Genomic DNA, 27,108 nt, shown 5'->3' with positions numbered 1-27,108 from the left:
TACCTCAGTTTGGTCGGCAGAGGATGGAGTATTGCTCTGTATTTCCTTGGATCCCCCGTCGCTGGTTGTGTTCTCAGACGCACTGGCGCTGTTCATTTCAGCGGTTTTCTGTGTTGCATCCTTGCTACTAGTACTACAGTTGCGCTCGGTGAAATCCGGCCCGAAGTGCATAACATTCTCGATCGGATTCATGTCCGGCGAGCAAGGAGGTTGAAACAGGATGTTGGGTACTCCGCTATCGAGAAGATCCTACTGTTCTTGAGTGAAGTGAATGAAAGAAATTTTGAACTGTTTTTAGCATGCAACACTAGCACTCCGAACTTTTACACGAGGTGCGTACAGTTGAGTTCATACACACAAATCGCCAGTGATGTAATGGGAGCTGGCTTCGCGGCGCCGGCTTTGCACTTTGGGCCGGATTTCACCGAGCGCAACTGTACTAGTAGGGGATCCGTCGGGTGCAGTGCTCACCTGTTCGGCCGCCCCGTGCGTACAGTTGAACTGTGCGCGGGCTCCCTGTTGAGCTGCGCTGGCGTACGAGTGTGAACCCTTGGGCTCTGTGCGCGTGCGTGCTGAGCTGGTGGATTGATTTGAGCTCTCTGGCTCCGCGCTGGGGTCCGTGTTTGTACAGCTACTACCTGAACTAGCACTCACAACAGCCTCACTACCTCCTGCATCGGGCGCACTTGAACCCGAGCTCAGTTGTGATCCAGGGAGTGCAGCCGAATTGGTGCTCTGTTGTTGTTGTTGTTGTTGTTGTTGTTGTTGTTGTTGTTGTTGTTGTTGTTGTTGTTGTTGTTGTTGTTGTTGTTGTTGTTGTTGTTGTTGTTGTTGTTGTTGTTGTTGTTGTTGTTGTTGTTGTTGTTGTTGTTGTTGTTGTTGTTGTTGTTGTTGTTGTTGTTGTTGTTGTTGTTGTTGTTGTTGTTGTTGTTGTTGTTGTTGTTGTTGTTGTTGTTGTTGTTGTTGTTGTTGTTGTTGTTGTTGTTGTTGTTGTTGTTGTTGTTGTTGTTGTTGTTGTTGTTGTTGTTGTTGTTGTTGTTGTTGTTGTTGTTGTTGTTGTTGTTGTTGTTGTTGTTGTTGTTGTTGTTGTTGTTGTTGTTGTTGTTGTTGTTGTTGTTGTTGTTGTTTGAATTCTTTTATTCTCACGATGGCCTGTGGCCAATAAGAGAAAAATAATTACAGGCACGGGGATCAGATACAGAGAGATCAAAGTTTAGCTGCTTGCTGAGGCAGTAGCGATGGTAATACTAATTGGGAGTTAATCACGTAGGCTGGGCGCAATGGAGCTATAGATGTGCTGAGCAATGTGAGCAAGTACATACGGAAGAGATGACAAGTGGTAGGATGTTTGCTTTGAAATCTCGTCTGGGGTTGATTTGCCGGATGCTGGGTGGGATGCTATTAAAGAGATCAAGAGAAGCATAGATGGGGGAGTCTCTTAGCCGGTTTGTACGTGTTGTGGGTAGCTCAAAGGTTCGGGGGAACCTGAGCGTGCGAATGGGTTGTATTCGGGGTAGGTGAATTGCAAGAAGGTGTGGTGGTGCATATCTATGATGCAGGCTGTGTGCAAGAAGGATATGGGAGAGGGTACGGCGGCTGCTGAGTGATGGCCATTTGAGTCGGTGCAGCAGCACGGAGTGGGTTCTGTGTTCAAAGAGGGGGAGATGCAAACAGAGGCGAGCAGCGCGCCGTTGGATGCGCTCAAGCCGGTCGTTCAGGGTTGCGGGGAGGGGTGAGAGGACAGTGCAAGCATACTCAAGAATAGGGCGAATGTAGGTTAGATAGATGGAGGAGAGAGCAGAAGTGTTTAAGGAATTGCGTAGTCGCAGGAGAAGGAACATCTTCCTGGTCGCTTTAGTGATGATGTAGTCAACATGCGAGTTCCAGCATAGATTCTGCTGTATGAGGAGGCCAAGGTGGCGATGCCTTGAGGCCACAGTGAGGTTGGTATCGTTAAGTGTGATTGATGGTGGTCTGGGAGGTGGCCGGTTGGTGTGGTGAAAGTGGATGACAGTGGTCTTACTTTCGTTGACCAGGAGATGCCAATCCTTAAGCCACTGTGCCGCGGTTGTCACAGCTGACTGGAGGTGCTCTTCTGCGGCTAGAAAATTCTCGTGAGCGGCAACGATGGCAGTGTCGTCGGCAAACTGGCTGCACTCAGTGTTGGCATTTATGCAGGCGGTTGGCAGATCAACTGTGTAGGCCGTGAACAAAAGCGGCCCCAAGACAGAGCCTTGGGGGACCCCCGCTGGAATGTTTAGCCATGTTGATTTGCTGCTCTCCACTTGCACACGTTGTCGTCTATTGGTGAGATAGGAGGCAAGCCACTGGAGGCATTTGCCATCGAGTCCGAGGTGGGCCAATTTTGCAAGCAGTCCTTGGTGCCACACCCGGTCAAACGCCTTAGAGAGGTCGAAGAAGCAAGCAATTACTGTTTGCCCGGCGTCTCTTTTCTCGGTGATCTGATGGATTAACCGAGATAGCTGCTGTGTGGTGCCATCGTTTGGCCGAAAGCCTGATTGGCCGTTGGGGAGGTGAGGTTGGATGTGCTTTGAGATGCGGTCAGCAACTATCCTCTCTTGTACTTTCGACGTCACGCTGAGTAGCGATATGGGTCGATAGTTGGAGGGCTCGGTTTTGCTGCCCTTCTTGTGGATGGGGGTGACTGTTGCGTCCCTCCACTCTTGCGGGATAGTGCAACGTTCGAAGGAGATGTTAAAAAGGGTTGCTAGGGACGGCGCAAGTGAACTGGCTGCCTCTTTCAGTAGGCGGGTTGGTATGCCATCACAGCCCGCGCTCTTTGACGGGTCCAGGTTAGACAGTAACTTTGAGACCTCTTGGGCTGTTGTTTCAAGTGTAGTTAGGCCAGGTGTATTGGGTGTGGGGGAATGAATGGAGGGAAGTTCCTCGTGGCATCCTGTGACTGACTGTTGGCTTTGCGAGATGAAGAAAGCGTTCAGGGCGGTTGCTTTTTCAGCGGGGGTTGAGAGAGTCTGGCCGTGGGAGAGCATGTCTGGCAGAGTAGGTCGTTGTGAGGACTGGAGGCCGCGCATCAGTTTGTGTAGGTTTGGTGTGGAGTGGCTCGTCCCAGTGCCATTACTGACATATGTAGACTTAGCGATTCGGAGAAGGTGAGTAACTTTGTTGCGTTGGGTGGTGTATGCTGTCCAGTTGCAGGGCGTCCGGGTGCGCAAGTAGGCACGGTAGAGCCGGTGTTTTTCTCTGATGGCGTTAGTGAGCTCTGGGTTCAGCCATGGCTTTGCGGGGTGGCTAGTATGCCTCGGGGAGTGAGGTACTGCACAGTGTTTGCGGGCGCAAGTGAGGACTTTGTCCTTCCATGAGTGCCACAGGTTGTCTATGTTGGTAGTGTTCAGGGTGTCACCTTCCGGTAGCAGTTGTGTGCGTTCAATTTCGGCTTTCAGACTGCTGATGCTTGGGTTTGACCATTTCCAATGGGTGGTGTTATGGGTGGGAGGTGGTACGGCTCGAGGGGGTGCAGCGACTGGCTTGATTAAACCCCTGATGGATAGGTGGTCCGAGTTGCCGATCTGCGGGAGACTAGAGATAAGGACATAGTCGCTGTCTACATCCGTGACGACGAGATCTAGGCAGGATTTAGGGTGCCCATTCTGCACAAGAGTGGGGAATGTGACATGTTGGTGTAGAGAGTAAGTTTGGAACAGCACTGCTAGATCCTCGCCAACAGCATCTGTCGTGTCAGAGTGGCACCAAGCGGCGTTCTTTGCATTAAAATCACCGAGGATAATCTTTTGCGTTGTTGTTGGTATGGCTCGTATCAGTTCCTCAAGGTGCTGGCAGAATAGCCGATGGTCGCAACGGGGTGGTCGGTAGACGCATGTTGTGTTGATGGTGCTGTCGTTGGCTGACAGTTTCAGCGATAATAGGTCAAAGCTGTCTGGGGTTGTTGTAGGGACGAGTTCATGAGGTATAGTGTCGTTCACGTAGAGAATCACTCCTCCACCTTGGCGGTCTGGGCGGTCTGCACGATGTAGTGTGTATCCACTGAGGGCAAACAGGGAGTCTGGATCGTGCTGGGTACACCATGTTTCAGAGACAGCAATGACATCATAAGGTGGCGTTGTTGACGATGCTATTGCTGACAGTTCGTCCATTTTGGGGTAGAGACTGCGAGCGTTGAAGGAGAAGAAAGAGATGCTATTTTGTTCATTTCCGTTTTTCATAATTTTTTTTTTTTTTTTTTTTCACTGGTGGGACCTGGTGTTGATGACGATTCCAGTTCAGGCGTGGTCCATGGTGACTCCTGTAGGACTCTGGTCAGCTAGCTTATTTTGTTTTTGTTTTTTAGAGGCATGTGGATGTTGTGCGCCTGGGGGCGTCTGCTCTAGCTGGTGGCGTCTGCGTCTGCGACGTCCGGTGTAGAGTTTCCATTCTTCCTCCGCTGCATTGAGCTTCTGCAGGAGTTGTTCGGCGCGATTTCCATCTTCCTCAAATAGGCTCTCGTCGTTGCTGTCGTCTTCCGCTGCCGTGCGAGGTGAGCCTGGCGAGTGGCAGTACATGCTTGCGCTGGGTGATAGTGCGCGGGCTGCGCTCTCGTCGGCTCGATCGATATCTGTACTAGTTCTACGAGTACGAGTTTGGTGCTCATCAGAGGCACTGGCAGTGTGTCCGTGCTGGTCTGCACTTTTGCTGGGCTGGCTGTGTTCAGTGACTTCCTGTGCGGGTGAGCTGGCAGAGGTCACAGGGGACGCTACCTGTGCGTACAGTAAGCTGACCTGGCCTGTGGAGGCTGTCGGATCTGGTGCTGGATCGTCGTTTTGGGTCTGTGTGTTGCTTGTTTCGGTGATTTCCTGTACGAGTGTGCTGGCAGGGGCCGGGGTCGCTGCCTGTGCGTACGGTAAGCTGGCCTGGTTGTGGACCTGGAGCAGCTGTGGAGCAACCACCCTCCAACCACCGTGTTGTTGTTGTTGTTGTTGTTGTTGTTGTTGTTGTTGTTGTTGTTGTTGTTGTTGTTGTTGTTGTTGTTGTCGTTGTTGTTGTTGTTGTTGTTGTTGTTGTTGTTGTTGTTGTTGTTGTTGTTGTTTCAAATCTTTATTCTCACGATAGCCAGTGGCCAATAAGAGATAATAGTGTAAGAAAGGAGAAAGAGTGAGGAAGAATTAGGTCTAGGGGTTAATGACTACTTAAGTGTACGGGCAGGGGTGGTCGCCACACGAGCATACAGAGTTGCGTACTTAAGTGTAAGGGCAGGGGTGGTCGCTATACGAGCATACAGAGTTGTGCAACAGCAGGGATATCTCGGATTTGAAGGGAGTACGAGAAGGGATTTCGCGAAGCTGGGTGGGCAGGCAATTAAAGTAATGAAGGGCCTTGTACAGGGGAGAATGGAGACAGCGGTCAGTCCGCGGAGTTGGCAAGTGCCAAGTCGGGGGCGACGTAAATTATACGAAGGTTGCACGTTGCTAGCAGTATGCAGCGAGAGTATATGTGGTGGGGCATAATCGTGGCGCAGAGAATGCGCGAAGAGTATATGTTTAACTTTAAAGCGTGAAAATAATGTTGGCCATTTGATGCGATGAAAAAGGTGGGAGTGTTCTAAGTGTGTGTAAAGGGGAAGGTGGAGACATATTCTGGCGGCTTTCCGCTGGAGTCGTTCTAGCCTGTCAAGGGAAGTGTGGGACAACGGTGTGAGAGCATTGCTCGCATATGAGAATATAGGTAGTATGTATGTCTGATAGATGTGAGATAAGGAATCACTGGTGAGTGTAGACCTTAGTCTAAAAAGAATATTGAAAGACTTGAGTGATTTTTTGCCTATGTATTCAACATGCTCCGTCCAACGGAGGTCATGCTGAAAGATTATTCCGAGGTGTTTGTGTTTTTGTGCTACGGTAAGCGGACTATTCCTGAGGGTGATCTGGGGTAGCTGTTCAGGGGGGCGGTTATTGTGGTAGAACGGGAGGATGACTGTTTTCTTTGTGTTAACCAGCAGGTGCCATTTTTGAAGCCAGTCTCCAGCTGCTGTGACACTCTGTTGTAGGTTTCGGGTGCAGTCTTGAAGAGTTGTTGTTGTTGTTGTTGTTGTTGTTGTTGTTGTTGTTGTTGTTGTTGTTGTTGTTGTTGTTGTTGTTGTTGTTGTTGTTGTTGTTGTTGTTGTTGTTGTTGTTGTTGTTGTTGTTGTTGTTTCAAATCTTTATTCTCACGATAGCCAGTGGCCAATAAGAGATAATAGTGTAAGAAAGGAGAAAGAGTGAGGAAGAATTGGGTGGGCAGGGCCTAGGGGTTAATGACTACTTAAGTGTACGGGCAGGGGTGGTCGCCACACGAGCATACAGAGTTGCGTACTTAAGTGTACGGGCAGGGGTGGTCGCTACACGAGCATACAGAGTTGTGCAACAGCAGGGATATCTCGGATTTGAAGGGAGTACGAGAAGGGATTTCGCGAAGCTGGGTGGGCAGGCAATTAAAGTAATGAAGGGCCTTGTACAGGGGAGAATGGAGACAGCGGTCAGTCCGCGGAGTTGGCAAGTGCCAAGTACGAGAGCGGCGTAAATTATACGAAGGTTGCACGTTGCTAGCAGTATGCAGCGAGAGTATATGTGGTGGGGCATAATTGTGGCGCAGAGAATGCGCGAAGAGTATATGTTTAACTTTAAAACGTGAAAATAATGTTGGCCATTCGATGCGATGCAAAAGGTGGGAGTGTTCTAAGTGTGTGTAAAGGGGAAGGTGGAGACATATTCTGGCGGCTTTCCGCTGGAGTCGTTCTAACCTGTCAAGGGAAGTGTGGGACAACGGTGTGATTGTTGTTGTTGTTGTTGTTGTTGTTGTTGTTGTTGTTGTTGTTGTTGTTGTTGTTGTTGTTGTTGTTGTTGTTGTTGTTGTTGTTGTTGTTGTTGTTGTTGTTGTTGTTGTTGTTGTTGTTGTTGTTGTTGTTGTTGTTGTTGTTGTTGTTGTTGTTGTTTGAATTTGAATTCTTTATTCTCACGATGGCACCATCGCCAATAAGAGATAAATTTATGAGAAGGTGAGATTGTGGGTTAAACAGTTGGAAAGTGATTTACATCACTTTGAACTGTTGTTGTTGTTGTTGTTGTTGTTGTTGTTGTTGTTGTTGTTGTTGTTGTTGTTGTTGTTGTTGTTGTTGTTGTTGTTGTTGTTGTTGTTGTTGTTGTTGTTGTTGTTGTTGTTGTTGTTGTTGTTGTTGTTGTTGTTGTTGTTGTTGTTGTTGTTGTTGTTGTTGTTGTTGTTGTTGTTGTTGTTGTTGTTGTTGTTGTTGTTGTTGTTGTTGTTGTTGTTGTTGTTGTTGTTGTTGTTGTTGTTGTTGTTGTTGTTGTTGTTGTTGTTGTTGTTGTTGTTGTTGTTGTTGTTGTTGTTGTTGTTGTTGTTGTTGTTGTTGTTGTTGTTGTTGTTGTTGTTGTTGTTGTTGTTGTTGTTGTTGTTGTTGTTGTTGTTGTTGTTGTTGTTGTTGTTGTTGTTGTTGTTGTTGTTGTTGTTGTTGTTGTTGTTGTTGTTGTTGTTGTTGTTGTTGTTGTTGTTGTTGTTGTTGTTGTTGTTGTTGTTGTTGTTGCAAATCTTTATTCTCACGATAGCCAGTGGCCAATAAGAGATAATAGTGTAAGAAAGGAGAAAGAGTGAGGAAGAATTGGGTGGGCAGGGTCTAGAGGTTAATGACTACTTAAGTGTACGGGCAGGGGTGGTCGCCACACGAGCATACAGAGTTGCGTACTTAAGTGTACGGGCAGGGGTGGTCGCTACACGAGCATACAGAGTTGTGCAACAGCAGGGATATCTCGGATTTGAAGGGAGTACGAGAAGGGATTTCGCGAAGCTGGGTGGGCAGGCAATTAAAGTAATGAAGGGCCTTGTACAGGGGAGAATGGAGACAGCGGTCAGTCCGCGGAGTTGGCAAGTGCCAAGTACGAGAGCGACGTAAATTATACGAAGGTTGCACGTTGCTAGCAGTATGCAGCGAGAGTATATGTGATGGGGCATAATTGTGGCGCAGAGAATGCGCGAAGAGTATATGTTTAACTTTAAAGCGTTAAAATAATGTTGGCCATTTGATGCGATGCAAAAGGTGGGAGTGTTCTAAGTGTGTGTAAAGGGGAAGGTGGAGACATATTCTGGCGGCTTTCCGCTGGAGTCGTTCTAGCCTGTCAAGGGAAGTGTGGGACAACGGTGTGAGAGCAGTGCTCTCATATGAGAATATAGGTAGTATGTATGTCTGATAGATGTGAGATAAAGAATCACTGGTGAGTGTAGACCTTAGTCTAAAAAGAATATTGAAAGACTTGAGTGATTTTTTGACTATGTATTCAACATGCTCCGTCCAACGGAGGTCATGCTGAAAGATTATTCCGAGGTGTTTGTTTTTTTTGTGCTACGGTAAGCGGACTATTCCTGAGGGTGATCTGGGGTAGCTGTTCAGGGGGGCGGTTATTGTGGTAGAACGGGAGGACGACTGTTTTCTTTGTGTTAACCAGCAGGTGCCATCTTTGAAGCCAGTCTCCAGCTGCTGTGACACTCTGTTGTAGGTTTCGGGTGCAGTCTTGAAGAGTTCTCGCTATGGAAATCAGAGCGGTGTCATCTGCAAACTGGCTACAGGTGGTGCTGGGATTCTCACATGCATGTGGAAGGTCTATGGTGTAGACGAGGAATAGAAGCGGCCCAAGAACAGATCCCTGAGGGACGCCGGCAGGGATTTAGAGGAAATGTTATTGTTGTTGTTGTTGTTGTTGTTGTTGTTGTTGTTGTTGTTGTTGTTGTTGTTGTTGTTGTTGTTGTTGTTGTTGTTGTTGTTGTTGTTGTTGTTGTTGTTGTTGTTGTTGTTGTTGTTGTTGTTGTTGTTGTTGTTGTTGTTGTTGTTGTTGTTGTTGTTGTAGTTGTTGTTGTTGTTGTTGTTGTTGTTGTTGTTGTAGTTGTTGTTGTTGTTGTTGTTTCAAATCTTTATCCTTACGATAGCCAGTGGCCAATAAGATATAATAGTTTAAGAAAGGAGAAAGATTGAGGAAGAATTTGGTGGGCAGGGCGTGAGTGTTAATGACTACTTAAGTGCACGGGCAGGGGTGGTCGCCACACGAGCATACATACAGGGTTGTGTACTTTTGAATTCTTTATTCTCACGATGGCACCATCGCCAATAAGAGATAAATTGATGAGAAGGTGAGATTGTGGGTTAAACAGTTGGAAAGTGATTTACATCACTTTGAACTTTACAAGTATGGGAGAGGGTGAGCGCTGCAGGAGCAGATTGAGTTAATCAGCAGTGAGCAGATATCTTGTTTGAAAGCAGGTCGGGAGGAGATGTCACGAATGCTAGCAGGGAGGGCATTGTAGTATTCTAGGGACTTGTACAGTGGGGAGTCTTTACAGCGATCGGTTCTGGAGGGTGGGAGGTGCCAAGTGCGTGCGTGTCGAAGGCTGTACTGGGCCGTAACTTGAGCGGGGGTGTTGAGCAAGCGTATGGTTTGTGGGGCATATTGGTATTTTATGGAGCGAGCAAGAAGGGTGAGCTTCACTTTGCGGCGAGAGAACATTGTCGGCCATTTGAGCCGATGAAGCAGTGTTGAATGATCGAGAGGAGTGTAAAGGGGGAGACGGAGGCAGATTCTGGCCGCCTTGCGCTGGATTCGCTCAAGACGGTCAAGAGCTGCGATTGAGAGCGGGGTGACAGCAATGCATGCATATTCAATTATAGGCAGGATATACGTTTTGTAAATGAGAGAGAGTGATTTAGTGTGTAGAGTTGATTTGAGCCTAAAGAGAATATTAAAAGATTTTACGGCTTTCTTCAGCACAAAGTCAAGGTGGGCTGACCATCTTAGGTCGTGCTGAAAGATGATGCCGAGGTGACGATGTTGTGTTACTGTTTCTAATAGGGTTTGGCCAAGTTTTATTTCGGGTAGTCGTGGTGGGGGTCGGTTAGCATGGTAGAACGGGAGGATGACGGTTTTCGTTTTATTGACTAGCAGGTGCCAGTGCTCTAGCCATTCTGCTGCGGCATCGACGCTTCTTTGTAGCGCAGCCTCACACTCAATGTAGCTGCCTGCAATGGCAATCAGTGCGGTGTCGTCCGCGAACTGGCTACACGAGGTTGTAGCATTTTCACAGGCAGTGGGCAGGTCAATGGTGTACGCCAGGCACAGAAGTGGTCCCAGGACCGAGCCCTGGGGCACTCCTGCTGGTATTGGTATGAAGGCGGATGTTGTGCCTTCAACCTGCACCCGCTGTCTGCGTCCTGTCAAGTAGGCTTCGAGCCAATTGTGAGCCTTGCCGTCGACACCATAGTGGCTCAGCTTTTTCAGCAAGCCTTGATGCCATACACGATCAAAGGCTTTACTGAGATCGAAGAAACACGTTACAACGTACTTGTTGTTGTTGTTGTTGTTGTTTTTGTTGTTGTCGTCGTCATCGTCGTCGTCGTCGTCGTCCGCCGCCGCCGCCGTTGTTGTTGTTGTTGTTGTTGTTGTTGTTGTTGTTGTTGTTGTTGTTGTTGTTGTTGTTGTTGTTGTTGTTGTTGTTGTTGTTGTTGTTGTTGTTGTTTTTGTTGTTGTCGTCATCGTCGTCGTCGTCGTCCGCCGCCGCCGCCGCCGTTGTTGTTGTTGTTGTTGTTGTTGTTGTTGTTGTTGTTGTTGTTGTTGTTGTTGTTGTTGTTGTTGTTGTTGTTGTTGTTTTATTCTAATTCGCAGAAGCAAACAGGCAGCAAGCCTAATTACATGAGAGCAGTATGCAGTGTACAGTATGCAGTGTATAGTATGCAGTGTATAGTATGCAGTGTATAGTATGCAGTGTATAGTATGCAGTGTATAGTATGCAGTGTATAGTATGCAGTGTATAGTATGCAGTGTATAGTATGCAGTGTATAGTATGCAGTGTATAGTATGCAGTGTATAGTATGCAGTGTATAGTATGCAGCGTGCAGTATGCAGTGTACAGTATGCAGTGTATAGTATGCTGTTGTGATCCCTCTGGTTCTCTAAAGTGCCAGGAACGAACGACCCCACACGGCACGAGGACAACTATTTATTCTCAACAGTATATTTCACTTCCATCGACTAATAACAATGAACAATGAGTGACTGAATGAACAACTGAACAACTAACACTAAAACCACCAGGCAGTTATAGCGTGAAAATGACAGCTTATATGAGAAAAGCATACACATACAACATACAACTACAGCGCACACAGCAAACCGTACATAGCGCATGTAGCGTATACTACGTCGTAATCATCAGGGGTACGGCGGAGTCGGGATACAACTGCATTGGAAAGAACACAATGTCACAAGCGGGAAGGCCTTTCACTCTCGAGAACTTGTGGTTTCACAACATTCTCCCCACCAAAGGGCTTCTCACCGCCGTACAACAACTCATAAGTAAAAAAACGATCGGGGCTCTGACTACACGCCCAGAACGAGTCATCCGCTGCTGTGGGGGTGGCCACGGTGGAATATTACCAGTGCTCACCATTTCTGCCAACTGAGCAATGGTCTGCAGACTCGCGCACTTCAGATCAAGCTCTAACGTTGGCTTCACCAGAGCACATACCGGAATGACTGCGGAGCTACCCAGGATCGTGATGGCGAACTTGTCCATCCGCTGTTGGCTTGATTCCGCACCGAACGGCTTCACCTCAACAGTCTCAACACCAAGCTTGCCGATCTGGGCTGTCACACACAACACAGTAACTGGGTCACTGCCTCGTGGGGCGGACGCTGGACCAGATAACCTACATTCGATCTCCGCGGTCCACACAGTCTCGCCCCTTACTTCTTCCGTGCTAACCAGCATCGCCCTTCTCATTTTCTCGGCTTCTACGTCTTGCGCTTCTAAGTCTCGCGCCTCTAAGTCTTGCGCCTCTAACTCTTGCGCCTCTAACTCTTGCGCCTCTACGTCTTGCGCCTCTACATCTTGCGCCTCTACGTCTTGCGCCTCTACGTCTTGTGCCTCTACGTCTTGCGCCTCTACGTGTTGCGCCTCTACGTCTTGCGCCTCTACGTGTTGCGCCTCTACGTCTTGCGCCTCTACGTCTTGCTCGTATACGTCTTGCGCGTCTACGTCTTGCGCTTCTACGTCGTTCGGCCGAGACTCCAGCTGCTTCTGAGCGTTGTGTACTGTAGCCCCCCCCCCCCGCTAGTGTCGCGCAAAATCCTGATGATGGGTGCTTAGGGAATCGAACAAATTTTCAAAGAGTGGGGGGGGAGGGGAGGAGTTTGGAGGGCGATTGATTTTAGAAACCATACTCAGAGTGCCAAGTAGTCACAATTTCACACCACTGTGCTAAGAATTCTTTTTTTTACCCGAACAGATATTAATGAATGTAATCTGAAGACCCACAACTGCAGTAGCCAGTCAGCAACATGTGCTAATAACTATGGGTCCTATGTATGCGAGTGCCGTCCAGGGTTTAAAACCTGGAATGGCACTGACTGTCAAGGTATTTCCCAGCGCTCATGATGTTATCTTATATCAGGTTTATGATCATTTTGAGGCTGTGCTGCAATGTTTCAATCTACTAAGCTGACCAAACATCTTACCCTGACGCAACTCCCTTCGGTCCCAACGTCCTCTCCTGACGCAACATCCCGCCCTGACACAACATCCCACCCTGGTCTGTTGACATGCTATTCAATACGCACGTGTGTTCGTAGATCATTGAAATTGTCACAGTTGGGGTTAAGTATTCCTTGAGTACATTGGGTACATCCTTGTGGTCATATTTCACATCGATTCAATCCATTTAGAGATGTACTGTAAAGTGGCACGACGGCGCTGCCTCTTTAACCTATGTCTGAGTCAGAGGCAGCGAAACCAGGGATAGGGGATATTTGCCTGCAATTATACTTAGCGTTCATAGTTTGACAGCAGCATGAAAAAAGGTGGAGGACACCGTGTTCGGAAACAGCGACCTTTCTACAACCATCCACACGGTTCAGTTTAACACAGGCCCGTAAAAAAAGGAAATTATCGTGTCCGTTTTCGAAGGGAACTCACGACAGCTGCTAATGCCCTTTAAACCCTAGAGGCGGATGAGGAGATACGTCTCACAACCACTGGCAAAAGTGCCGAGAAACCCCATTAGTTGCATCCACGTACCCCTTGTGACTGGCCACAAGTTCCCAGTTGACTGTGGGTAGCAGCACAACTGGAAAAAAACGCTCCCAGGCAGGACTTGAACCAGGTGCCTCTCGTATGTCAATCACGGACTTTGACCCACCGCATGGGCTTATATGTAACACTATTGGTGAAACACCCCCGGAGCTGAATATACTAATAAGCATAGTGATAACACCGTTGTTTAGGGCACAGACAAACCTTTGTTGCACTTTCTGTGCGTGCCCTGACAGACGGATGGAAAACAGCGCCGCTTTCAACGATCCTGGTTGGAGGAGTTTTTCACCGGTGTGCAGTGTTGGCTTCTGCTTCCCCTTTGTGATGTTTGCTCCAGACGATTCGAAGCTTGGGCAGCTTTACCGAAGTCCTTTCGAGAATTTAACCCGGTTCAAGACTGCATGCAATCATCACGCTGAACAGAAAATCCATAATATATAAAACGCCTTGGAAATGTTCAGTCATTTTAATCAAAATCGCCCAGCAGCTTGCGGATGGTAATTCCACCCAGTCTGAGGAGAATATGCAGAGATACACGTGTAGCGTTGGCACGCTGGTGACTTCAAAGCGTATAGCGTTTAGTGTTAAGAGTATAGCATATCCCCGTACTGTATCCCCATACGTTAGCGTATCCCCGTACATTAGCGTACAGAGTCTGCCTTTGTATCAAAGCTGCTGGTCTCGATTCTTTTATAGCCAGTTAGTTAATTTAGTTGCCAGTCAGTTAGTTCCATTGCCAAGTAATTTCATTGCCAGTTATTGTTACATTTCAATTGCCAGTTACAGTGTGTTCACTGAGACCCTTGTATTTTTGCCTCCGAGAGACTGCAGCCCGCTACAAATTGGTTGCAGCGGTGGGATTCGAACCCACGCCTCCGGAGAGACTGCGGCCCGTTACATTGCTGGCAGCGGTGTAGTTTTAAATAAAACAACGTGATTCGACCCCAGACCCCAATGGCTCAACCCGCTGCAGCTTCGTGCGACAAATCAAGATGAGAATCATGTTTCTTGCCTTCCTGGGCCTGGCCCTGCTTATTAGCGTGCAGCACAGTCAGGGTGCTAGCGTGGATCACCCTTCTCTCCGCACGGCACACACTGGAGACTTCGATGGCGATTCCAAGCGACCCGCTACCTACATGTATACTACCGGTGGTGATGGCGAAGCTGATGAGGACGACAACAGGCAGGCTGCTGCCCAAGACAAGGAGGGTATTCCCCAAGACCAGCAGCGTTTGATTTTCGCCGGCAGGCAGTCGGAAGCAGGAGTCCACTCTTCATTTGGTACTTCACCTCCGTAGTGGGATGCAGATTTTCATCAACACTCTTCCTGGCTAGACCATCACTCTTTACGATGCTATCGACAATGTGAAGACCACGATTCAAGACGAGGAGGGAGGTCATTTGTCTGACGCAGAGCTAGCCGCTCTGAGTGACCGGCTCAACCAAGATGAAGATAAAACCTGGCTTGCCGACCACCGTAGCTCCAGCCGCCGCCGTGGTTACTAACGCTGATTCCAGGTATGGCATTTTCTTTCCTGTCTTCCTTCAGTCTCCCTGTTCTCTTCAGTCTTCCTTTATGCGAGTGTGTGAATCCAGTTTAGTTTGGTAGGCGTCTGATCATGGTGAGCCACGGTTTACCCAGCTAACGTGGGACAATGTGTGTGACAACGTCCCTTATAGTTATAGTGTATTCGGTTCGGTTTTTGAACTGCGCTGTTTCTGGCGGGTTGTGCCAGCGTTGTGCAGCAAGAGTGCTGTGGTTTTTCAGGTCCTATTTGGAGGACAGTTCTTTCCCCTTTTGACCCCATGAGATCGTGTGAACCTGGCGTGCTTCTACTTTATGATTTGTTTATCAGTTCATTCTTCTGTCTATTCCAAACGTTATCATTTCCGATATTATTTGACATACTCCGGTTGACGCTCTCCCAGCAATTCGCGATCTACTATAATGTTCAAGACTCCATACCTGTATTCTATTACGCAAGTCATCCATTCTGCCTATCTCTTATCGTCGAGTTTATTCCGACGCGACCATGCATGCCGCCAGTTTTTTTCTAAATAGCAGCCAGTTGTTGATGTCCAGCTATCACCTACATGTAGTATTCGAATCACGAGGACGTGATTGTATTTGAGAGGGGAGGTGTAGCGTTGGCACGCTGGTGACTTCAAAGCGTATAGCGTTTAGCGTTTAGAGTATAGCATATCCCAGTACTGTATCCCCATACGTTAGCGTATCCCCGTACATTAGCGTACGGAGTCTGCCTTTGTATCAAAGCTGCTGCTCACGATTCTTTTATGGCCAGTTAGTTAATTTAGTTGCCAGTCAGTTACTTCCATTGCCAAGTAATTTCATTGCCAGTTATAGTAACATTTCAATTGCCAGTTACAGTGTGTTCACTGTGACCCTTGTATTTTTGCCTCCGGGAGACTGCGGCCTGATACACGTATAGCACCACTTATTAAAGACCTTTTGTTGTGGATTGTTAATTGATCAGTGACATGGAAACCACTCCTGGAGGCGAGCTGCGTACGCCCTGCTCTCTCTGTCTATCTATCTACAGTTAATCATATTATGTTAACGACCTGCAAAGTTAAAGATTTTCTGAATTCGAAGGGAAACGGTTTGAAAAGTTAACGATTTTCTCAGACAGATGCTCGTCAAGGACATTCATTGCTGTCCATCACAGGAATTGTATACCTCGACGTCAGGAGAATAAAGAAAATGAATTTTATCCAGCGTAAAAAATTCAAATTATTCGATCTCCTGCAGCTTCGTCAAAATTCATTTGAAAGACTTCGGAGTTGTTCGAGCCGACTGCTGAGCGTCTCTGCTATCATCTAGATCTTTCGATTGTTGAATTCCGTTGAGAACTGACCGAGTTACGATCCGTTGAACACGCGCTGCATGCCACAATGTGAAATGATCGATTTCAATCGTGCGAGGCCCAAATCATACGACTTTTGCTAACGAATTTTAAAATAACGACAAATCTTTTCTCGTTAACTCGTTAGATTTACTTGTTCGTTACATATTCATGATTAAATTTTACAGTTTATCTACCCATCTATCTCTCTTTCCATCTCTCTCTGTATCTCTCTTCATCTCTCTATCTCTCTCTCCCTCTCTATCTATCTCTACATATCTCTCGCTCTCTTGCTCTCTCTCTCTTCTCTCTCTCTCTCTCTCTCTCTCTCTCTCTCTCTCTCTTCTCCTCTCTCCTCTCTCTCTCCTCTCTCTCTCTCTCTCTCTCTCTCTTCTCTCTCTCTCTCTCTCTCTCTCTCTCTCTCTCTCTCTCTCTCTCACTCTCTCTCTCTCCTCTCTTCTATCTCTCTCTCTCTCTCTCTCTCTCTCTCTCTATCTCTCTCTCTCTCTCTCTCTCTCTCTCTCTCTCTCTCTCTCTCTCTCTCTCTCTCTCTCTCTCTCCCTCTCTCTCCCTCTCTCGTCTCGCTCTTCTCGTTTCTCTCTCTCTCTCTCTCTCTCTCTCTTCTCTCTCTCTCTCTCTCTCTCTCTCTCTCTCTCTCTCTCTCTCTCTCTCTCTCTCTCTCTCTCTCTCTCTCTCTCTCTCTCTCTCTCTCTCTCTCTCTCTCTCTCTCTCTCTCTTCTCTCTCTCTCTCTCTCTCCTCTCTCTCTCTCTCTCTCTCTCTCTCTCTCTCTCTCTCTCTCTCTCTCCTCTCTCTCTCTCTCAGTTTCAAAATTAGAACTGTTTTTGAAGAACTAGAAAGTGTGTTGTGTCGGGGTTCCGAAATTCCAAAACTCTCTCGCTCTCTCTCTCTCTCTGTCACAATAAGACATTGTTGTTCATGCCTTGGTGTTAACCCTGTCCAGAACTTAATGAATGCGAAAAGCGGAATTTTGCATGCAGCAGTGATGCTCACTGTACTAATCAGACTGGGACATTCTCATGTGTTTGCAAGCCTGGATTTACTGGAGATGGATTTTCTTGTACAGGTACGTTCTTTCCACACATGCCCTGGCCACGTCTTCAGTCCCAACTTTTGTCTTTTTTTATATTGAATTTGGCAGGCGGCTCATATTGTTTGGGAAATGAGGAATGCACCGGAAATGACATATACCCAAGATGACTGCCTGCAGTGCACCGGTGATCATTTACGCATTATCAAATTCGCTGCGCAGGCCCAAATTGCAATTTCACGACATATTTTACCTTCAAATTATCATAACTTCACCATTGGCCGATTCCATGATCTTGCGCTTCTTGGAAAGGTCCGTCAGCGACGAATGCACAGAGCCCACATTCGACATCTATAATGCCACAAGTTGAGAGCCCCCACTTGCCAAACTTGCCCCAGCGCCAGATCTGCGGGCAGAATCCAAATTGTCTCGCCATTTCACTCTCTCCCATCGCTGGACTTTGAATTTTTGTGTACAGAACATGTCATGCAAAAAAGAAAAATCTGACTTTGAAATGTTCTTGAGCGCAGAAAAATTGCAATTGCCGTGATTTTACTTTCGGCGGACGATATCGTTGCAAGGGAGTGTCGTAGCTCTTCGGCGATTGTTCGAGATGGTGTTTTCTATTAAATGGCGATGGACCCTTCGATCGTGAAATTTGGTCAAGAAATGACTGAGATATGATGGATTTACTGATCGAAGGATAGTCGTAGATATTTGGCTATAAGGAACCTGAAGGACCTCCTGAGGTGCCCCTGGTAGAAGCGCAGCCTGGTGAGGGCCAGAATATTGGAGCGGACGACTTCACTGGTCGACAATCAAATAAAGATTGGTGTTTCTGCCAAAAATGTGGGGTGATGTAGAGGGCAGTCGATTACCTTCACTGTCGAGAGAGCGCTGCAGCTGTTAGCATTGGCAGCCCTTTGACATACGTTACACATCACCCCGACTTCGCGTCGGCTTGTCTTAACAAAACTGTTCTGGCCATATGCCTCACGGCGTATAGAGAATTTCGAGATCCTCGAACTCGGACCAGTGAAGTCGTCCGCTCCAATCTCCTGCCGCTGTATAGTGTTTGCTAATTGAGGACGTAGCTCGCTGTTTTATCAGCGCTTGCAATTGGGCTATTTTCAAGACGATCATTTGTGGCGTCAAGGGATGATTGCCCTCGTCTTCTGGGATGCTGGCGTGGCTAAATGGTGCTGCCCCAAGAAGTCTTCTAGGGTGAGGTAATGTTGGCTTGATGAAGTTTTGTTCGTAGCTTGTTTTTGTACGCTGTGCCGTGGCTCGTTTGTAGACCCATAAATCGTGCCAATATTGGGCCAATATTTAAGGGTATGCAAATTTCATGGTTCCCTTCAAAAGGTTTTGCGCGGGCTTTGGAATGTCGATCTATACCCCAAAGCAAACCTACCTGCAAAATTTGAGCGAAATCTGAGAGGCCTACTTGCACATATGTTCTGGTTTTCTCAGACATGCTCTCTTAAGTCACACAAGTCATATATGTGTGTGCACATTTGCAGGTGGGGTTGGAAGTAGTGTTGATTTTACACTATTACAGCGACCTCACCCGGAGTCCCGAGCTGCTGAGAATGCAACCCAAATCGCGAAATCGTGGTCATGTGGCAGGTTTGAGGACTTCCTGGACGAGGCAAGATGTATTCAAGCACACCTACCCGCTGGAAACCGTCGCCAGAAACTGCCTGCTACAGTGAATGATACAACCTTCAGTCGACAAGTATTCGCAGGGAAGATTAACTCTGCAGCGAGGATCGTGGGTGATGACTCACCTGGCTCAGTACTCGGGATGGAGGACTCGGCTGGTGGTGACAAGACTGTGCGTGAGGTATTGTATGACAAGCACCCGTCTTCTTCACTGGCGGTTCCTGGCTGATGGGTGGTGCCAGCCGACTCACAGCGGGTGAACCCAATACTCTTCGAGCGCATCACGCCAAGCCTCATCAAGTTTGTTAGCAGGTCCATGAAGGGCGACGCTGAAAGATGATGCCGAGGTGACGATGTTGTGTTACTGTTACTAGTAGGGTTTGGCCAAGTTTTATTTCGGGTAGTCGTTGTGGGGGTCGCTTAGCAAGGTAGAACGGGAGGATGACGGTTTTTTGTAGCTTCTTTGTAGCGTTGTTGTTAATGTTGTTTGAATTTTGAATTCTTTATTCTCACGATGGCACCATCGCCAATAAGAGATAAATTGATGAGAAGGTGAGATTGTGGGTTAAACAGTTGGAAAGTGATTTACATCACTTTGAACTTTACAAGTATGGGAGAGGGTGAGCGCTGCAGGAGCAGATTGAGTTAATCAGCAGTGAGCAGATTTCTTGTTTGAAAGCAGGTCGGGAGGAGATGTCACAAATGCTAGCAGGGAGGGCATTGTAGTATTCTAGGGACTTGTACAGTGGGGAGTCTTTACAGCGATCGGTTCTGGAGGGTGGGAGGTGCCAAGTGCGTGCGTGTCGAAGGCTGTACTGGGCCGTAACTTGAGCGGGGGTGTTGAGCAAGCGTATGTGTTGTGGGGCATATTGGTATTTTATGGAGTGAGCAAGAAGGGTGAGCTTCACTTCGCGGCGAGAGAACATTGTCGGCCATTTGAGCCGATGGAGCAGTGTTGAATGATCCATTGTTTCAAATCTTTATTCTCACGATAGCCAGTGGCCAATAAGAGATAATAGTGTAAGAAAGGAGAAAGAGTGAGGAAGAATTGGGTGGGCAGGGCCTAGGGGTTAATGACTACTTAAGTGTACGGGCAGGGGTGGTCGCCACACGAGCATACAGAGTTGCATACTTAAGTGTACGGGCAGGGGTGGTCGCTACACGAGCATACAGAGTTGTGCAACAGCAGGGATATCTGGGATTTGAAGGGAGTACGAGAAGGGATTTCGCGAAGCTGGGTGGGCAGGCAATTAAAGTAATGAAGGGCCTTGTACAGGGGAGAATGGAGACAGCGGTCAGTCCGCGGAGTTGGCAAGTCCCAAGTACGAGAGCGATGTAAATTATACGAAGGTTGCACGTTGCTAGCAGTATGCAGCGAGAGTATATGTGGTGGGGCATAATCGTGGCGCAGAGAATGCGCGAAGAGTATATGTTTAACTTTAAAGCGTGAAAATAATGTTGGCCATTTGATGCGATGCAAAAGGTGGGAGTGTTCTAAGTGTGTGTAAAGGGGAAGGTGGAGACATATTCTGGCGGCTTTCCGCTGGAGTCGTTCTAGCCTGTCAAGGGAAGTGTGGGACAACGGTGTGAGAGCAGTGCTCGCATATGAGAATATAGGTAGTATGTATGTCTGATAGATGTGAGATAAAGAATCACTGGTGAGTGTAGACCTTAGTCTAAAAAGAATATTGAAAGACTTGAGTGATTTTTTGACTATGTATTCAACATGCTCCGTCCAACGGAGGTCATGCTGAAAGATTATTCCGAGGTGTTTGTTTTTTTGTGCTACGGTAAGCGGACTATTCCTGAGGGTGATCTGGGGTAGCTGTTCAGGGGGGCGGTTATTGTGGTAGAACGGGAGGACGACTGTTTTCTTTGTGTTAACCAGCAGGTGCCATCTTTGAAGCCAGTCTCCAGCTGCTGTGACACTCTGTTGTAGGTTTCGGGTGCAGTCTTGAAGAGTTCTCGCTATGGAAATCAGAGCGGTGTCATCTGCAAACTGGCTACAGGTGGTGCTGGGATTCTCACATGCGTGTGGAAGGTCTATGGTGTAGACGAGGAATAGAAGCGGCCCAAGAACAGATCCCTGAGGGACACCGGCAGGGATCTCGAGGAAAGGCGATAGGTCGCCATCCACCTGGACCCTTTGCCGACGCCCCAACAGGTACCGTCGGAACCACTCCAGGACGTTGCCCTGGACACCATAGTGGGAGAGTTTTGCTAGAAGGCCTGCATGCCACACACCATCGAAGGCCTTGCTTAGATCGAAAAAGCAGGCATTGACGTGTTTTCCGTCGTCTCTCGCAGTGGAGAGGGTATGGACGAGACGGGCGAGCTGCTGCTCAGTGCCGTCTTTCTCGCGGAATCCGGACTGCTGGTTGGGCAGGTGGGGTGTGATGTGCTTGTAGAGGAGTTGATGTGCAATTTTTCCTTGGATTTTTGATGTAGTGCTCAAGAGAGAGATGGGTCTATAATTTGTTGGTTGGGTTGGGTCACCCGGCTTGGGTACTGGAGTAATGGTGGCATCTTTCCACTCCTGTGGGATTTCTCCATTTTGGAACGATAGATTAAAGAGGGACGATAACGACGGTGCAAGTTCCTTAGCCGCTTTTTTGAGTAGGCGGTTTGGAATAGAGTCAAACCCGGGGCTTTTGTTGGTATCAACTCCGCGGAGGAGTTTTTCGACCTCAGCTTGGGAAGTCGAGATTTCTTGAAGGGGACTGAGGATGTCAGGGGTGGTGTTGATGGCTGGAGTTTGCTCATCCGCAGTGGCCATGGACAGCTTGCTCAGGGAAATGAAGAATTCGTTGAGGGCAGCGGCTTTTTGTGCTGGTGTCGTTGCAGGAGTTGCTTGGCTGACGAGTTCGGGTATGCGTTGTTTTGTAGTTGTAGTTAGGTGCTTCATGAGGCGGTGTAGGGAAGTAGAGGAGGCTGTTGAGTTGTTTACGAAATCCAATTTAGCACGACGCAGGAGGGTGGTGACACGGTTTCTTTGGGCAGTGAACGTGTTCCAGTCGTCAGGCGAGCGGGAGTGAAGGTATATTCTGTGTTTTCTGTGCTTATCCTTGATCTCTTTTAAGAGGCCCTCTGATATCCATGGTCGTGCTGGCACGTTCTTCCTGTCCCAAGGGGGGTGAGTGTGAGTAACTTGGCAGTGTTCTTGGGCGATGCTCAGGACATTGTCGCGCCAGGATCGCCAGAAGGTGTCAACTGGGCATGGGTCGTGTTGGTTTGGATGGTGGTTCAGATTTGTGCGTGAAAGGGCTTCTCGAAGAAGGTGGATAGTGCTGTCTGTCCATGACCAGAAAGTGGTGCTTTTGGATCGTGGAGGGGAGTTGTTAATTATGGGGGGCAGTTGATTATTGATGTGGCCACTGATAGTAGTGTGATCGGATGCGCCAAACGGTGGAAGTGATTGGATATGAATATCATTGGTGTGGGGTGAGGAGATAACAAGGTCTAGACATGAGAGAGGTGTTTGTCGGTTGATGTAAGTAGGGAATCTGACATGTTGTGTGAGGCCGTATGTGTGTAGCAGAGTTTGTATGTCGTTGTGTTGTTGTTGTTGTTGTGGTTTCAAATCTTTATTCTCACGATAGCCAGTGGCCAATAAGAGATAATAGTGTGAGAAAGGAGAAACAGTGAGGAAGAATTGGGTGGGCAGGGCCTAGGGGTTAATGACTACTTAAGTGTACGGGCAGGGGTGGTCGCCACACGAGCATACAGAGTTGCGTACTTTTACGGCAGGGTGGTCGCTACACGAGCATACAGAGTTGTGCAACAGCAGGGATATCTCGGATTTGAAGGGAGTACGAGAAGGGATTTCGCGTTGTTGTTGTTGTTGTTGTTGTTTCAAATCTTTATTCTTACGATAGCCAGTGGCCAATAAGAGATAATAGTGTAAGAAAGGAGAAAGGGTGGGGAAGAATTGGGTGGGCAGGGCTTGAGTGTTAATGACTACTTTAGTGTACGGGCAGGGGTGGTCGCCACACGAGCATACATACAGAGATGTGTACTTGTTGTTGTTGTTGTTGTTGTCGTCGTCGTCGTCGTCGTCCGCCGCCGCCGCCGCCGCCGCCGCCGTTGTTGTTGTTGTTGTTGTTGTTGTTGTTGTTGTTGTTGTTGTTGTTGTTGTTGTTGTTGTTGTTGTTGCAATTTCAAATTTGGACTTCAAGGAGAATTTCAAAGTTTTTAGGAAATTAGAGGCCACATGCCACCTACTGCTCTTTTGTCTCCGAAACTCAACACTTACAAGCCAGATATGAAAGAAAGAAAAAATCATCAGTCACACCACCGGGACTCGAACCAGGGACCTTGCTATTCGCGAGCAATGCTCTAACCAACTGAGCTACAGTATGACTCTTATCCACAGTGATGGTAAATCTATCATTCTTCGATCAATTCATATCTGGCTTGCTTCATGATCCATAGTTCCTGTGCCATGCTCGCTTCGTATCCTGGCGTGGTCGCCAAATGTTGTGAACCCTCTGGTTCTCTAAAGTGTCAGGAACGAACGACCCCACACGGCACGAGGACAACTATTTATTCTCAACAGTATATTTCACTTCCATCGACTAATAACAATGAACAATGAATGACTGAATGAACAACTGAACAACTAACACTAAAACCACCAGGTAGTTATAGCGTGAAAATGACAGCGTATATGAGAAAAGGATACACATACAACATACAACTACAGCGCACACAGCAAACCGCACATAGCGCATGTAGCGTATACTACGTCGTAATCATCAGCTGTACGGCGAAGTCGGGATACAACTGCATTGGAAAGAACACAATGTCACAAGCGAGAAGGCCTTTCACTCTCGAGAACTTGTGGTTTCACAACATATGCAGTGTATAGTATGCAGTGTATAGTATGCAGTGTACAGTACGCAGTGTATAGTATGCAGTGTATAGTATGCAGTGTATAGTATGCAGTGTATAGTATGCAGTGTATACCGTACTGGTAATACAATGTTGCCGCAGTGAGGCCATGAAGCGTTACATTGGCACATGTTTGCCGCACGCAGGGCGTTACATGCAAAGTCGCACAGGAGCCGTTACACAGTTTTCTATATTGCCGCAGTCCTTTTTTTGCTATTGCCGCATCACTTTTTTTGCTATTGCCGCATCATTTTTTTGCTTTTGCCGCATCATTTTTTCTTTTCATCCACATTGAAGGCACAGAAATTCAGTTGCTATCCAACTGTTACAAACCCGACGGCAAAGGGCGACAACGATATCAATAGAAGACTGCATATTTTAACCATCAGAGTGATCTGTTCACAAAAAGATCATCAAAAGGAAAGTGACATAGGGGAAGAGCGCTTCCTCTAAAAACTACTTTTCACCACGCGGTACACGTGCTTTCACAGTTTTCAGCCTTTTTTTGCAGTGCAAACTGCAGTGAAAAGATCGCCGCACCCCGCCGGACGCGCGTTACGAACTCAACGAAAATGTGTCGCACTAGCCTGGTCGCGCGTTACACCGCACCCCCCCCCCCTGCGTTACGCGTTACGCGGCAACATATATTGCCAGTACGGTAGTATGCAGTGTATAGTATGCGGTGTACAGTATGCAGTGTACAGTATGCAGTGTATAGTATGCAGTGTATAGTATGCAGTATACTGTACACTGCTGCTACGCTTCACCGTGGGAATGCTTATAATAATAATTATTATTAGGGCTGAAACGATCGTGGATTTCCCCTATCGACTACTTTTAGCTTAGCTTAACGATGGATTAATCGTTTATAATCGTTAGCAAAACAATAGTGTCAGAATTTTGTGGAAAAATACTCTGTTTCCAAAACCTAGGCTTTCATAATACCACAAATTTGCATTAGTGACAGGGTAGCTCTTAAACATGGCAGTTATAAATTCAATTTAACCTCAGAATATGCACCATGAACCTGGCAACTGCATGCTCACAGTGGAAACTGATTCAAACTTCACAAAAACGAGGGTTTTCAGTACTTTTTGACTGAAAATCCCTAACGTGTAATCTATAACGTAACGATTACTTGATTGATAAGGAATTATCGATCGCGTAACGAGTAATTGCAAGGATGAATTTATCCTGTATCGCATCGCAGTTTGCGATGCAAAATCAATCTAATGCTATTCAAAAGTCACCATGACTCGCAGAAAACTGCGTTACATACAGACTATCCATGCCTAGCCTGCGCTGTCAAGTAACACGCATGCAGTTCAGTGTATGTGCTCCAGGCACTCAATCTGCGTGCACATTATGATTCAGTCGAGTTTTTTTGCAAATGGGCTTTCTGGCATCACTCTCAAGAAGGACAATGTGGTAAACACCCAACCTTCAAAGAAATTGCTAATCAAAAGATGCAAAATCAAAGAGTCCTACACAATTGTGATTTTGTATAGCAGAAACTACTATGCAAAAAATTAATATGATAATAAATTTATCCCTGAATTGGTATAATCGTTTCAGCCCTAATGACCCATACCTTCCAGCTGCTATGTGCAACAATTGTTCGTGTGTTATCTGGCCTGCAGATCTGAAGACACCTGGCAGACTGAACTCGACGAACTTGGTGGCTGCCATTGCCGGATCTATCGCTGCCGCTGTAATTGTACTTATTGTGGTGGCCTTCGTAGTACTGCGACGTCGCTCGCGGAGATCTGGCAACGCGGAGTGGAGAAAGCCATTAGCGCCGCTCACGGGAATGCTCAGCACGTCCATGCTCCTAAGGTCCAGAATGTCTCCCGTGCAGAGCGAGCGACCGCGCGCAACGTCCGACACTAGAACCATCGTACAGCGGCCGCCGTGTCAGGAGGCAGCCTGCTCCCTGACCAGCGAATACACCAGCGGATACGTCAGCAAAAACGCCTGGGACCGGGGACCATCGTGCGGCGATGATGAGTCCAGCTCCGAGACCAGCAGGTACGCCAGCAAAGCCGCCCAAGAAAAGAAATCATGCGAGGAGGAGGAGAACTTCGACGAGACCAACAGATACGCCAGCCCTAAACTGATTAGAAAAGAATACTCGTGTTAGAGTTCCATGTTACTTGCAGAATGTACGTAGAGAGTAGACAAAAATGATTTCACCCCCCCACCCCCCACACACACTCAAACAAGCAGATGCACTCCCTCGGCCCGTGTATGCACATGCTTGTTGGCCGCGCCATTGCATTCACTTGAACACCATGCATGACGTCACGCAAGCGCCTACTTACTAGTACTGGTCATCAGTAGCTAGTGGCCAGTGAGTTTGGCTGAATACTGTCCAGACCTGCAGCTCTGCTTTGCTCTGATAATGTGTATGCCGAGTTGACCTCTGCTGATGGCCTTCTACCTACCAAAATGATCTATCATAATAATAGCAAGCCATAACCATTTTTATTTATTTATGTACCCTTGATAAGTATGAGAAGTCTCCGTCTTTTTTAAATCCATTTAGTGTTGCAGCTCTGTTTTAGTCTGATACGTTGTATGCCTACGGTCTCTGCCTGTGACTCTCTACACATATTGTCCCATAAGGTAATGATGTAATGATAGAGAAAAGAGTATCCTCCGTCTGTCTTAAGGGCAGCCCGATGTAGGGGCGTGAGCCCGCCTTTCGGCACCGGGACTGTCTCAAAGTGCACCACTAGGGGTGCTGGCAAGCAGGGAGTGTTACCAAGAGTACTTACCCCCCCCCGGGTTATGTACTCTTGATAGTACAATAGAGAGGTTCCGGGGTACGATTTTCCGTGCCAAAATCCGTATTGGCGCTACGGATTTTTTTCCAGACGCTCCACTCGATTTTTCGGCACGGAAAATCCGTGTGGACTGGCTTTCATACGAACCATGGTTCGTATGGAGATTTTGCGTCATCGGGTGCAGAAAGATTTTTCGCGGACAAATTTGGTACGAGAAACATCGATTTTCCGCGGGAAGTTTTGATTTCGGTACAAATTTTCAAAATATAAAGGCATAGCGCGGGAATGTGACTTGTTTATTATTATTATTATTATTATTTTTTGAAACTCGGATGTTGAGCCAAAAATAAATGAAGAAGAGAAAAGAAAAGGACATATGGATACGAGTTAAGAGTAACTATCCATCACTGTAACATGATACTATATACAGTCAGAAAGTGCAATAACTAGGCACAATACTGACAGAGTACTGAAACATTCGAGGTCCTGACACCTAGCTTCAACACATCTCCGTAGCGCTAACCGACAGCCTTCCAACTTGGAAGGTTCAAGGTTATGGAAAGACCAAAGAGGGGAAGGCAAGCGCAACGAAAACGAGCAAAAGCTACAGTCCCAACGGACACAAAGAACGTCGATTGTTACTGGACGATGACGAAACCAGTACGATATTTGACAAAGCGGTCTAACTACAATTCGAAGCAGCAAAGCAGCACACCACCCAGCTTGGGTGGGTCATAAATATCAAAGATAAGTAAAGAA

General features: G+C 47.3%; 1 protein-coding gene across 1 annotated transcript in view; it reads left to right on the top strand.

The window, feature by feature from the left end:
- The window catches only part of LOC135813033 (fibrillin-3-like), a 54,015-nt gene extending 27,881 nt beyond the window's left edge, over positions 1 to 26,134 (top strand). Inside the window, exons 9-11 of the mRNA XM_065326252.1 lie at positions 12,293 to 12,421; positions 16,922 to 17,044; positions 25,204 to 26,134. Coding sequence (XP_065182324.1) covers positions 12,293 to 12,421; positions 16,922 to 17,044; positions 25,204 to 25,703 — 752 coding nt within the window. The 3' untranslated portion in view covers positions 25,704 to 26,134. The remainder of the gene's footprint in view (positions 1 to 12,292; positions 12,422 to 16,921; positions 17,045 to 25,203) is intronic.
- The last annotated feature ends 974 nt before the right edge of the window (positions 26,135 to 27,108 follow it).

The sequence above is a fragment of the Sycon ciliatum genome, chromosome 3 (assembly GCF_964019385.1).
Source record: "Sycon ciliatum chromosome 3, ocSycCili1.1, whole genome shotgun sequence".
NCBI lineage: Eukaryota > Metazoa > Porifera > Calcarea > Leucosolenida > Sycettidae > Sycon > Sycon ciliatum.
The sequence above is the reverse complement of the archived record's forward strand: the minus strand, read 5'-3'. Positions and strand labels throughout refer to the sequence as shown.